Source organism: Pyxicephalus adspersus, chromosome 10 (assembly GCF_032062135.1).
Source record: "Pyxicephalus adspersus chromosome 10, UCB_Pads_2.0, whole genome shotgun sequence".
NCBI lineage: Eukaryota > Metazoa > Chordata > Amphibia > Anura > Pyxicephalidae > Pyxicephalus > Pyxicephalus adspersus.
Window position 1 is genome coordinate 40668219 of NC_092867.1, and position 15308 is coordinate 40683526.

Consider the following 15308-nt stretch of genomic DNA (forward strand, 5'->3'; position numbering starts at 1 on the left):
TCTCTCAGCAAATGGCGCTGTATGTACAGAGCTCGTTTGTGAATCTATAGGTCTTTTGGGTTTGGAAAGGATTGTAAAAGATCCTTTCCAAGGACAAAAATCTAATGTGTGTACTTAGCCTAACCCCTACATGTACAGAAAGTTACATCACCAGTTGTCATCCAATGACTGAAGAGGATTGCCATCTTCATGCAAGTCTGCTGCGGGGCCAGCAGCAAAGATGGTGCTCTAGACCTGACACCGCTGCAGGGCAGCTGCATATGGGTAAGTATGTGTCGTAATTGGCAAGTATGCTGTGGATACTTGCTGATTATGGTAGAAGGTCACCGTCCAATGGGTTTAATTCCACTTTATCGTTTAAAAAATTCTATTTCCCATTACTAAACCTTTAATGTCAAGAAAAAAATACTCAGTTTAACCATTCTTTTGTTTTTTCTTTTTGTTGATTTCCAAAACAAGGGTTTGACCTTCTGCTCAAATGTGACCCTATTTCCTAAAAAGTGGGAGGTATGCATGTGTACGCATAGAATTACAATTGTTATATTATAAGTAGCTTCTGTGCAGCATTTTTTTTGCTTGTGTTATGTGTGTTTTCTAGATACTGTGGTGCAATCATGTTTAAAAGTGTGTAGAGTGTACTGCTAAAGAGTGTATGTACCAATGAAAGAGGGAAGAAGCAGCCACTCTGGTGGAGAATGGTTGAAGAATTGCCAAATGAGAAAAGCAGAAAGGCAGAGGATGTATGATCCTTGAGGGTGTAAAGCCGAATTGTGTGCAGAAAGCACACCGCAGACAGGAAACAGGAATTAATATTCCGGAAAGAAGGAATAGTAGAGGGGGAAACGGGAATGGAGCTTGGGTGTAAAGCCTAATGAGCTTGGAAACCAGAAATAGAGACAAAAAAGAGGAGCATTTATTTTTTACATTGTTATGGATTATAGGTTAAAATTGTTGTAGACTGTATGGGCACAGTTCAACTACACTAATACTTGTCTCTCAGCGGGCTGTTTCATAAACATGTGAACTCAGTGAAATGGATAGGGACCAGGATCATCTCTGTAATAGGATAGGTCATTTATGAGTGACTAGTGGTGCCCAAAAAAGTTACCCGATTTGTCCAGAAGCTGCTAGATCAGGTGATCAAAAGAGGTTACCAATGCAGACTGACTGAATATACTAGATGCCTGACATTCTCTGCTTTGAATACATGCCAGGACTGTTTTTTTTGAAAATGCTACATGTCTGGTTAGTTTCAGCACTACCTGAGTCAATGACCTAGAATAAGCATGCAAATCTCTAACTAATATGTCATCCACGTCTAAGGTCCAGTGCTGCGTAATATGTTGGCGCTTTATAAATCCTGTTTATTATTAAGATTAATATTAATGTTAATAATACTAATATTTATAATATGCTAGTAAAGAAATTGAAGCTATTGAATTTGCTTGACAGCCAGACAACTAGTCATTTTAGAAGGTGGTTCTATGACAGTTTGTACACACATCACATAATTTATGCCCAAATCGAACAGTTGTGCTCATCTTGGGTGAGAATCTGACATGTGTACACCGGTCGCCCGATATCGTCCATGGATCTGCAAGGGCGCATTCATGAACGACTGATGGGAAAAGACTGATATGCAAGTCAAGGGAGGAGAACACAGCGGGGTGCTAATAGCCCGTCCTCCCTCCTCCCCTCTACATAGAACAGAATAGGCACTGTGTGTCCAGCTCTCGTTTGTTCATCTGTCACTGGAAAGAAAATTGTAAGTGTGTACGTGCGACCTTAAAGTTTTCTTTGGTTCAAATATTTTGCAATTGTTGTCAATGCACATTTGCATTGCTTTTGTTTGCTTTTTTCATGGCAATATATAAACATACAACAACTGAAACATGCACTTTTTTGACTTTTGTATCATCTCATGGATAATTGTTTGTTTTGTGCCAGACCAGTGTCTGCAGCTAACATCTAATCGTAGGATTATTATTATTAGGAATTTTATTATCAAGTGATGCCTACATGTTAGGTTACCTATGAGCTGATCAGCCAGCCGAGCCAATAATAATTGCATATCCGAACACAAATCTCTGCACACACCTCTTGATGATTGATATAAGAGCAAATGTTTAAAGCTGCTGCCAAAGGTGTTTGTCTAGTCATTAATATGTTTGTTCCAATTTTATGCCTGTTTATGGAAACATTTTTTTAGATGACAGATGTTAGAATTGCTATCTTTTTTTTTTTGCGCCTAGCATTATAGATTTTAGATGGTGGTGTGATTGGCAGGTAGATTTTGTGCAGCCAATGGCTAAAATATCAGAAGACCATGTCAAAGTACGCAATTCCGTTAAGAACATTTCCAGTAGAGTGGCGGCATTATATATGGCGGAGATTGTTGCCTATCCTGGTTAAAACAATCAGCTTTTGATGACTTATTTAATGTCTATGGGTAAATAAATGTAGGTTAGTTTGATAGATATTAATCATACCCTTCAAATTTAACATTTATGTTTTTAATGGGCATGCGGTTATATAATGTTATGTTTTTTATTTAAAACTTGCCTAATATTACTGTTGCATAGTTTTTAATGTAGTTAAAAAGCATTTACCATTACAGAAAATTGTAGAACACAAATTGGGAGTGAGTGAGATGCTTGGAAAGATCCTCTTGACTGCTATGAGGCAATAATAGATCTCTGAGTCACAGTATCCTTCCATGGGAGGTATTTGGTTACATACCTTTTATGGGCCCTGCTCAGCTGGGATATCTGTATCTGCATTATACCTCCCTTCTATTCTTAGTGGCACTTCAAGCCGAGTGAACAGGCAAGATTACAATAACCTTATAATTGTGTGAAGCACACGTTTTTTCACCCCTTCTGCGTTCTTGCCTTTCTCATTTAATTTGCCCTTGGTGAAAGCGCTTAAATTGTCTGTTTTTATTTTTCTCAGAGCCTCCAAGTGGCTGTGCTAAAAGTTGGAAAAAATGGCTTACAATGTATCCCTCGCTGGACCAGGCCCGTGGGGATTCCGTCTGCAAGGAGGAAAGGACTTTAACATGCCCTTGACCATCTCCAGAGTAAGTGCAAAGAGGTGATACACTAACACTGTGCAGTGCTGTGTTCACCTTGAACAAATCATATGTGTGTGTGATATAAATGCATGGTATTCCGCAGGGTGAGAAGTGTTTTTGCTGGAGAAAATTCAAGGGATACATGTGAAAAGGGGTTAGAACTGTACCAACTAGTTGCTGAGGGTCCAGATTCATCTGCTTAATCCTGTATTAATCCTGATTTAAAAAATGTGAACTGTGTATAAATTGTAAAACTGTTTATTGCAAGCTGTTACATGAATTTATAGTATATTTAAAAAAGATTATATGTAAAGTGTGGCTATTCAAACATACTGAAAATGCAGAGCAAATCTTTGCAGGGGATAAATGGAGTTTATTTCATCTTTGAAGTGATTACAAATCAAACATGGTTATGGTTTAATTTAAACTGTGTAGAATGGATGAAAAATTGCATATTCATATGACCGTAAGCCTTGCAGTATCATTTTCTAAGATATAAAATTTCATTTTTGTATGATTACAGTATCCTAAATGTATTAGATTTGTTTTATTGTTGATTATGACAGCCCAAGGACTTCACTAGGGTATTCACCCTAATGCTTAGGTTCGTAATAAACATAACAGTGTTTTAGAGAAACACAGTTTACTGAACTGAATTTGGCAGTATTCCTTAACATAAATGAAATCTATACATCAACTCCGTATAGGATTCAGTGGGGATAGCGGATTCCAGCATTTTCTGCATAGCAGCTTACACTTGTGTGACAAATGGGAAACTGATCTCCTTTGAAACCTATGCTGAGCTTATGTTTCAGTTATTAGCTCATCATAAGGACTAAGATCTGTGATTTTTCTTATAAAACCATTGCAGTATGCAAACCACTTGTGTGATTCTCTCCCAATCAGATGTGATGAAAGATCTGACATCAACTTTGTGACTGTCAGGTCAGCAAGTTCAATTAGTTAAATACTTCATTCACTTAACATAAATATCTCTAACAATGGAATACCAATATTGGTCATGGCACACAAGTAGCCTTTATGCTCCTTTGTTAAGCCATACTGATCAATAATTGTTGGTATCATTCTGATCAATGTATTAGTGGTATGTATTAAGGTACCTAAAGACATGAAATAACATTTTCCTTTGGACATGGAGACATGCCTATAGATGGATTCCAACCCTGCCGGCCAGACCCTCTGTCAAAACAGTTGACTGAGCGTTCTAGAAAACCTGTCTCCACCTATATGAGATTAGCAGCAGTAGAACCCATCTGTCACTGTTGATCATCTCTAACTGTAAGGCCCCTTCTATACTTATGTTTGAAAACTGCACAGCTGGCTATACCCAGGAGCAGAAATACCACTTCACAGGTAATATCTTACTCCCACAATACTATCAAAAGGAGCCACACGACCAAAATCGACTTGTCATTTATTTGGAATTTTGACACGTTCCACTGCAACCGAATGCACAAAATAATTCCTAACCACTCCCAATCAGTTGGGACCGCAATTGAGCATGCAAAATCATGTTGTTTTAGATAAAGAAAAAAGTAATACCACTCTAAAGGTTCAACTGTTGTCTGTCTGTCCATTGGGGAGATCCACCCCTCTATTTGTCCTGGTGACTATTGTCACAGAGACAAAAAGTAAGGAAACTCAAGAGCAAAGCGTGAAGGTAAATCGTCCATCTAGTGACTAGGGTTAAAGAGATGTTTGAGTTCTTTTAACTTCTTATTGCAACTCTAGGATAGAAAATAAAATCTCCCAAGTGAAATATAGACACTAACCCCAACAAGGGTTTTAACCCCTCCCCCACCCCTATTTATAAAGCAGTGAATCTGACATTCGCCAAACCATTTTTTGATGGAGACTCTTTCAGGTTCATGTGTTTCAAAAGAAGTAATTTATTCTCCACCAGAGAATGTTTTGGTGAATGTCAGATTGTTTGCTTAATGTTACTTCCACTGGTTGCTTGTTTCTGCATTGAAAACAATTTTTTCTGATATTTTATATACATTTTTTTGTATATTTTAAGATCACATACTGATTTGTCTCCTTTATAGCTGTCAATATTTTTTTGCCAATTACAAAGAAAAAGTGTTGACACTGTCATCTTGATATGGCCTCACATAGAATGTTCTAGAGACAGGTGGATGCCATATGGTGAATGCTTACCAATAGTCTACATTACATGTAAGGCTTCACTGTCTGTAGATACTAGGAAAGTTTACCAGCACCTATACATGTTCATCTCACTTTCACTGATTTAAAAGATTTAGGATCTTGGGGGCAATATTATTTGGTGTACCAAAGAAGCAGAAAGATAGATATCTAGGAAGGAATATGCAAAGAACATTTCAGAGTAGCTCAGAGGTAAGTGCTCTGGCCTTTGCCGTGCTAGGTCTCAGGTTTGAATCCCGGCCAAGGCACTATCTGCATGGCGTTTGCAGGTTCTCCCTGTGTTTGAGTGGGTTTCCTCCCACATACCTAAAAACATGCAGTTAGGTTAATTGGCTTCCCCCCAAAATTGACCTTAGACTGTATTAAAGACATATGACTATGGTAGGTTCATTAGATTGTGAGCTCCTTAGTGGGACAGATAGTGACATGACTGTGGACTCTGTACAGTGCTGCGTAATATGATGGCGCTATATAAATACTGTGTAATAACAATCCACAAACCAAAAGTACTTACTTTGGTACTAGAAACATTATACCAGTACTAAAACACGATGACTGCATTTATTCTTCATCATGGGCCTATTAGATTTTTAACTAACTGTAAAGACGTCATAAAATCCACCTCAAAAAACAACTATATAAACACCTGACTATATAAATGGCTTCCAAAAAATGCTAGCATTTAAATTTCACAGGCATGAATCATTATGTGGGAGGTAGAAATACTTGAAGTGTATTCACGCAGCTAACAAGCTCAGGTTTTTGACATAATTATGAGGAAATGTAACTGGCAGGATCTGCCCCCTTTTTCTGTAATATAATACCCTGTGTTTAGTAATAATATTTTAAACACTTGTACAACACATAAAACATGACAATAAGCTTATAGAGGATAAAGTATTTTGGGACATATTCACTTGACACCATGGTATGCCCAATTTTTAGATTTTTACAAGATTTATCAAAGGTAGCAGAAAGCTAAAGAAAAAGCTTAATAACCCTATTCGGAAAAGCAATTAACAAGGCATTTGGGTTGTTCTACGTGCTTGTATTTTAAATGACAATTGTTAGGTAATCTGAAAGAATTCCGTTTTGCTAGTACAAATTATTGGAACATTATAGCCTCGAGTCAGATGGAAAGCTAGGCCAGGCCACAGCACTGACCTCAGTGGTGGGGTATTATCAGTAGGAAAGCAGCATCTTATTTTAAAAAAGACTGACTGAATATACAACTGTAATTAGGTTAGTTTAGAGGTTTAATCAGTTCCTATTCATTGACATACATGTCAACATATCTGATTACTGTGGATAATAAGGGAAGGGAAAGAAAAAGCAGGCTTTTTAGAGCACAAATGAGTAGTTATATAAAAAAATAGGGGTAACTATTGGAATATACAAAATCATGTGAAAAACATTACATTAGGTAAAACAACATAAAAAAAAGGTATGAAATTTTCAATCAATTCACATAGTTTGATATAATTATTAGAGTTGACAAACTTGTGTGGAAGCGTGTTCCACCCGACGCGTTTCGCCCCTATGGGCTTCCTCAGGGGAGTATGAGACCCTAAAACCATGATAATAAATCATTTCAATATACATGATAACTTCAGACATAATAATCTTTATAATTATCAATATACTAATTGGATTAAGTACTGTGTAGGATGTGAAGATTAGGCCAATTAGAAGAAAGTGGTATATCGTTTATTGGTCCATGATGAACATTCCAATCAATGGAAAAAAATATATAGGAAGTACAAAATGATTAGAAAGGATCCTAATAAAAGGGATAGATTTGTAAGGGGGAGTATATGTGTGATTACTGTGGATCCTTAAGGACCACAAAATGTCAGCCGCTTGCACAGAATAATGTATTGTAAAAATATGTACAACTAGGTAACTTGCTTCAACGTTGAGCCTCCGGTATCCTGAAAAGAGCCAACAGCCAATAAACATGACAGCAGCTGCTAGCTGTTAATCATTAGATGATTATTGAGGACCTCTTGTAGTGCTGGAGAAAATGACACGCTTTGAAGAGCATATGTAAGAAAGGGACAACAGCACGTCTCCCACATTGGTCAAGCTTAACATAACCATATGTATATAACCATCATATAACAGTAATGATAAAGACCTGCAGAACAATAGTTCAGTTTGTCACTTCTTGTTCTTCATTAGCCTAGCCCTAAGAGTCAGATAGTTGCATAGGGGGTATAGAATGGAACCATCACAGCACCATGCAGCAGGAAACGTAGGGATCCAACACTCCTGGAGTTGTCTCAAGCCAAAGCATTGACCGAGGCTTCAAAGCTGAAATGGAGGAAACATACAACAGACTATAAATGCTCTTCTTGGAGTTCCTTTAAATCCTTGTCTTTAATAAAATATGAAAATATTGGTAAAAAACACTGGTTGTGGTTTTAAATCATAAAACATTTTTTGTATATTGGCCATATTTATGTGAAAGTGATAGCTGACAAATGTCTTAAAAATGTTTGAAGCATTGTAGCTGGTTATAATTCTGCCAGGTGGAGATCTCCTTATAGTGTAAAACCTGTCTGCAGAGAAGATTTATCCTCTAGTAACAAACATTTTTCAGTTACTAACAAAACAAAAAAACATGGACACTATGGGCCCGATTTATTAAAGCTCTCCAAGGCTGGAGAGGATACACCTTCGGTGAAGCTGAGTGATCCAGCAAACCTGGAATGGATCTGGTCCAGGATTTAAAACATTTGCTAACACATGGCAAATTACTTTTAAGAAATGCATTCATTTGCTGGAATGCTTGGAGAGCTTTATTAAATCAAGCCCTATGTGCCTGAGAAGGGATATTTCCGCACTATATAGAGATTATCTCCTACTCTGTGCTGTGTAAAAGTTTATATTCCAATAGGACACTGAGGCAGTAAAAATTCTCACAGGCATGACATCTACAGCACTCCTAGTGTTTCCAAAGAAAGTTCTGGAAAACAGGAATTTTATGTGCCAACTATTTGCCCCTTATGGGCAGGTCTGTATTTGACCTTCCCTCCCTGGTTAGCTTTTTGGGGGATCTTTAGAATTCATTGTGTAAGTAATGTGATAATATACATACACATTTCTTGGAAAAAAGGTTAGTCAATATTGTTAACTTAATTCTATTCCACAGATTGGATATTTCAATAGGTCCTCTGTTCTCTGGCAATCTAATTTCCTAATATGAAACAAAACACTCAACTGGTTCTTTTTCTATCTGCCGTGTTACACTATTAAAGAGATTGTCATCGTCGGCCTCTTTATTATAGTTTTCTGTCTGTTTGGCTGATCTATTGACTTTATTACTTTCTGAGCACCTAGGTACAGTAATTGAACTACCTTTACTTCTCTGGCCACATGCTTATTCCAGATCAATAAAACAAAGTAGTATGAATAACTAGTGCTTTCTCTAGGAGGTGGGTAATGGCAGTCAATATTTTACACTTAGCGTGTTTATCTCAATTTAAACAGAAGCACTGTGAAACCATGAATCTAAATATTAAAAACCGCAGTCATATGTGGTTGACCCTCCCTATAACAAGGGTGGAGGTGGTGGAAGTAGGAAACTGGCTCCGGGTTAATACATAGTAAATAATTTATTGGGAAAGGATTTCTTACACCCCTAGCTGATTATTCCCGCAGAATATGAATATGAAGTAGCCACACACAGTACCTGAGTACAACCATGTCTATAGGAATCCTAGCTCTGATACCAAAATATTGTATAGAATTGGGTTTATTTTATAAAAATAATTGGGTAAATTTAGTACTTGCATTCTGTAAATATGTTTTTGTGTACAGTATTGTCTATAATTATATTGAGAGGTGTCAACAGATGCAGAGAGGTTTAAGCTTTTTTATGTACTGCCCTTTTCTCTATCCCTTTGAAGTACTGTTGTCTCCTAATTATAGATGCAGAGGATTAGACTAGGTCCAGGTGATTAAAGGAGCTGTAGGAGGTCCCAGGGTGGTTAGTGCAGGAGGTCATAGTCAATCAAACAGTGACAGGTGATGGACCATTTGTGTGCCCCAGTCAGAGGCGGCATTGTCCCTCCTTTTCTCCATCTATAAATAAACTTTGCAAGATGCTTCTGGTGTTATCTAGCTGTTAAGTTATCACAGACACAATCTGATAATCCTAGGTTAAAGGGTAACCTGACAGTGCACTTGTGTCAAGTTTTCCAGATCCCAGTGGTGACATTTGAACACTTCAAGAGCAGTCTTGTCCTTCTGAACCTATTTGTTATCTGTAATCTGCTGTAAATAAGTGTAAGATAATATTTTATAATTGTCATATATACAAATATAGCAAAACATTTTATTTTTATTATTTTGCTACATTTTTATTACTAATCTGTTACAAATTTGAATGTATTTTTCCCACCTTTCAATATTTTTTTCTGTTCTTCCTATGCCTTATTTCTAAAAAAATACCTCAACAGATGTGAATTACGTAGTAGGCTTTATAATAGAATTTCCTGGAAAAGGCATAAGCCTATTTGATATATTGACTGGTTATTTTTTTTTACATTTTTATACGTTGCCTATTAGTTAAGACTCAGACAAGCTTTAGCATCCTACCATGATTAAGGAACTTTTACTAGTTGTCAACTTAAGGAGTCCCCAGAAATACTTCCAAGGTATTTGATGCAAATTAGACTCTTCAAAAAAAAAAGGAATAGTAATACATAAGATAACAAGAATAGGTCACTTTAATACAAATTACAAAAATAATTAGTAAAGTTAAACAAACTGTTCAAGGGGGCCAAACGAAAAATAAATAAATAAATACCAATATCCAGATGCTAAAGAACAATTGACTGTCATTTGCTCCTGCTTCAATAGCAGTTTTTTATAGGCAAAAGTAAAAAGTTCACTACACTTAACAAGGACCTAAACCTACTATCAAAGTTAACCCTGTTACCCATTTAAAAATGCCACTCAGATGCTTTAAATACCATTACCAATAAAATACCATTTGACTTCTTAAAAAATGCAGGGGTAAGCAATCAAGTATTTGGTCCTGCCAATAGGTGACCATCTAAGTGGTTTTAGTACTACTTTTGGTTGGAAGCTGTAACAAAGTTTCAGGAAAGTAAACTTCTGTATTAAAGTAAGGTGAACTCAATATATTGTTATTATTATTATTATTAATAAACAGGATTTATATAGCGCCAACATATTACGCAGCGCTGTACATTAAATAGGGATTGCAAATGACAGACCAATACAGACAGTGATAAAGGGGGAGAGGACCCTGCCCCGAAGAGCTTACAATCTAGTAGATAACAGGAGAACGTTAATAGCAGTGCTCAGAATGTGTATTGAGTTAAGATGAACAAACCTAGTATTCCAAATCTGGTTTACATTTTTTAGATAGCTGGGATAAGCTATACTGTTCCTTAATTGTGCAATATGTTTTAAAAAGTATGTACATGATGCTCATGTTTCAAGCATTACTGTTTATGCATGTGTTTGTGCTCTTACCCAACATAAGGAAGAATGTTTGAGTCAATGAGGACACCATAGTGATGTAATCATTTGCCCCATACAGTAATTAATAAGAAACCTATGACAGCTTAGGGCTTGAAGGCGTCATATAGTAGGTTTAAACGTGTGGTAGACACATAGTGGAGAGCCTGGGACTATTTTTAAAACTAGCTGGTACGCAGTCTATTTTGGACTTGCTTGTCATTTCCATAACCCTGTTGGAATGTATGCTGAGGACAGGACATTTCATACTAAATACATGTCCTGCTTAAAACAATCTTGGATACATTCAGTAATGGATATCCAATAACAAATTAATTAGCTGGTTATGTTTTCTCTCCATGTGCAAGTATACATCTTCAATATAAGTACTTTACAACATTTTTAATGTTTGGTGTTTAGTGGCAGGTTTTTATTTTTATCTTCAAACTCTTTTTTCGACATAACATAGTTTTTTGGGTCCCCAATTGGCAATATGCTATTCCTAAAATATTAAAATGATGGCGTGCATCTCTTGAAAATTATATTTGATGCTGTTAGAAGCTTGTAGATTTTGTTCACTTTTCACAGACAACTGTTGGTCTGCTTTTTTATGAGCTGTTCTTGTTGCTATCTTCACTCTGGTTAGGCATGTTATTCTTAGACAAGCATTTGCTAGCATTTAATGGCACAGCAACTTTATCACACTCAAGTGTTTGATGTCACAGCACAGTAAATTTTCTTTCTTTTTGTATATTTGTGCAGTGACTTAATACTATGAAAGAACTCATGATCACCTATGATCCATGCTAAATAATTGCCTGCCCTCGATACAGCATTCACACATACCCAGTTTCTGCTTTTTGAATTTTGTCATTGATTTGTTAGAATAAGAACTTTGACCACTAGAGTCATCTGAGGGCTTTAGTATTAATGTAGTCTTTACCTGTGGAAGTATACCTCCATGTGGGTTCTAGATTCTAATACACATTGGATGTCTTCACTTCTAATCATATAAAATGATCAGATCTGAAGTGAATATAAAGGTAAATGACCACCTGATTGTTCATTTACAGGTCAGACATATGGCTTAGCCAATCCAGCCGGGCTGCACTAATGTTATTCCTGATGTTGGACACAGTCCTCTGTAAAAGACTGGTGTGCTAATGATGTGGTAGACGTTCATTGGATGATCCCTAGCTTGGGCATTTGTAGAGACTTTTGCGGAGTTATTATTTTAAGTTTCTATGCAAGGTTGGAATAGCTCAGACCTGAGTCAAAACTGTTTCCAAGTAATCTGAATATGTGCATTAGGTCTAAGACCCAGGGGCCTCAATACTTCATGCTGGTATGATCTAGAACAGTGGTTGCCAACTTTTTTGAACCTATGGACCACTAAATGAACAGATTCCGGACTGTACATGCGCCGGTAGCAATGTGTCACTCAACTTCCCCCAGATAATGCCAGAACCGGCCCACTCTACCTTCGCAGGACTGAATTTATGTGGCCCACCTCCCTCCAGATACAATTATAAGGACAGCAATACAGATAGAAACTCAAAGTCATTTGCATTGTCTGTACTGGAATGGTCCACACCACCAGATACCAAATGCCTACAAGTACATCCTACCATGTTCAAGAGCATGATCAATGTAGCTGAGCTTTGTGGAGATCCAACAGGTCTGACCGGGTTTCTTGAGCATGATCCAGCTGAGCTCAAAGTTGATTGCAAGCATGGTTTTGTTTATGTGGCCAACTTAGCAGGTTAAAAATTTTTTTTTAAGTTTTACGGCACACTACTTTTTAATTGAAGGAACACTTGGTCCAGCATATCCCTATACCCATGGAATATTCTGGATATACAGTTGACCATCGTATTATTTCTCTTACTTCTCTTTCATAAAATACTTAAACAATCACAGTAAACCAGAGCTGAGTTACAACTTTGCTCCTCCAAGAACATGGAAAAAATGTATGCATGGTTTTATGATGTCTGCAATGGAAATATGAAATGCCTGATAGGAGAAATAAGGCAGATGTACAACTAACAGCCAGGGATAAAATAAATGATGCAAAGGTTGTGTTATGATTAGTTATGCTCTTGTAAACTACTTAGCACTAAACTCACTCTTCTAGCTTATCCTTCTAAACAGACTATTATACGATTATTACTTCTAGTATCATACGAATGCCAGAAGGTAGAAAGTTGGTAGGTTGCCAAAACCAAACAGACCACTATACATGCATACAGTCAGTAAATATGAAATAACTGTGATTAACATTCACAAGCCTACTTACAACTTGGCAGGATGTTTTATGTGTGATGTTGTATTTACATTTGCTTTGCAGTTAGGACATGTGCCAGTACAGAAACCACTGCCACAAAGACAGAAGCCTAGGCAGCCAGTATTAGGTACATTAATCAGATGTAGCTCCTAATTGAGATGATCTGCAATATTTATAGGCCTTGTTGCTTCTAACCAGGAACCACAGCAAATTTTTATACTCAGGCCTCAAAACCTATTGCAGTCATTTTGACTACCGATCGAAAAAAGTATCTTGTATGTCTATTACAGGGAACGATGTCCTCATACAAGAATCACTCTTGATTTTTTTATTGAAAGACAACACTGATCATATAAAAAGTACTGACTGTGCTACCTAACGCAAATCAAATGTGAAGCATCTAAATAATGTACATGCTTCAGATAACAAGTCCACAGTGGTACAGCGCCCAGGGGCCATGTATGTTTCAAATATGTTGATATCCAAGAGAGACAATATGATCACATTTCACTGTTAGTCATGTATGAATTTTAAAACCTTTTGTAGCCAGGATTTAGAAGGCTTGGCTACCCATAGATATGTCTTTTTTGGGCCAAGTAGCATCTATTTTTACCAATAACTTCTGACCACAGGTGTTAAACATCTGAATCAAACTCATATTTTAGAATTATAGAAAAGAGGAAATACCTATATATAATAGAGTCCTTAAAAGAAAGGAAGAAATTTTAATTTTACCTTCCTTTTTTGTGTTTTTAAATAGTCTAGTATACAATCTGAGCACTTTGGGCCTTTATATATATATATCTTTGGGCCTATATATATATTATTATTATTTAGGTAGGCCGCTAAATTCTGTTTGTATATTACTCTGGTCTGATTTTCTGATTATAAAGAATGGTTGCCTAAATTTTAAAAACATTTGTGGTTGAAAGCTGAATAAATTTGCCAATTTGACACAAATTGTCTGTTGAAATTTGAGCATTAATTCCAACTTGGAGAGACACCGAGCCCCCAAACATAGGAACAAGACATCTTAAACCCAGCATCAACATTTACAAATCCAATGAACTGTATTAGCACAAAATAAGTCAGATTAGTCTTGGCTTTAACGTTTATTGGAGAACTAATAGCTATTTTCTATTGAAGCAAGTACACTGCTTTGACACGCTTACTCTTCTTTGCTACATTTACTACTTTGAAATACCCGAGATGAAATATCCCAGGAATACTTGTGTTAAATATGTTAAGACCAAAAAAGGGCATCAATACATTCCAATTTCCCTGTCTCAGCCACACAACCAGTATGGAAGGATGTTAATCGTAGAAGAGAATGTAGGACATTTAACTACTCAATGTACTTTGATGGGCGTCCAAGACCCTTATAACAGTGTCAGTTTGAAAGGACATGGAAGCATACTCTACACTGCCAAACCTTAGCCAATACCTAAATATAGAAGAGAAAGAAAATACTTTCAGCCCTTTGTAGAGGTAGGCACATATACCATATTGGGAGAGACAACCTAAAGAGCGCATCTAACTTTACTTATTGGTTTAAAGCTTAGGACAAACAAGAATTTCAGACCGAATAAATTGTGAAAAGGGGGAAGAGAATTCAACAGGGCTTAAAAATGAAAAAGTATGTACATCCTTTGCTTAAATAGGTACAAACCTACATTGGTCATATAATAGTGGAGCAGGAGATATCATACCATTACTTCTAAATGCTGTAACACATGGTGATGTGTATATAAAATTTGTCTATCTTTTTAGTTATCATTTTAAAATAGGCACTTATACACAGGCCTTGTTTATCAGGCGTTAGAGAGCTATTTTGACCTTGACATCATGACACAATGCACGTCAATAGCAGTGACCCTCAATATCTATGGTTTATATTAGACAGGATTTACCACATTATTATCTAAGTAGGTTATTATTGGCACTTAATATAATGCACCTCATTCTAATTTATATATTTGTAGTTGGTAAAAATAGAAACCTTTTTCCCCCACTGTGTAAATTTGTAAATTCAGATTATGGGAATTAATACATTAGGGCATTTTATGTTTACTTTAAATATGCTAAATCCCTCAATTATAATTGGGTTGTACTTACCTTTTCATATGATTGTATTTACACACAGACATTGCTGTACGTAAATTTTGTCAGCCACCTGCCTGGTTAGTCCAAAGTATTATTGCATACATTTCCTGTTCCCTTCTGTCTATAGTTGCAAACAGTAACAATGGTACTCAACTGTATAGAAGAAAA

General features: G+C 36.5%; 1 protein-coding gene across 13 annotated transcripts in view; it reads left to right on the plus strand.

Moving 5' to 3' along the window:
- The first annotated feature begins 483 nt into the window (after positions 1-483).
- The window catches only part of LDB3 (LIM domain binding 3), a 102746-nt gene continuing 87921 nt past the window's right edge, over positions 484-15308 (plus strand). For 11 of the 13 annotated variants that reach the window (XM_072423944.1, XM_072423945.1, XM_072423948.1 and 8 more), the window contains exon 1: positions 2858-3079. In XM_072423944.1, coding sequence (XP_072280045.1) covers positions 2987-3079 — 93 coding nt within the window. In that variant the 5' untranslated portion in view covers positions 2858-2986. Of the gene's footprint in view, positions 508-2746; positions 2827-2857; positions 3080-15308 lie in introns of those variants that run through there. The other 2 variants (XM_072423940.1, XM_072423939.1) reach the window with 2 other exon arrangements.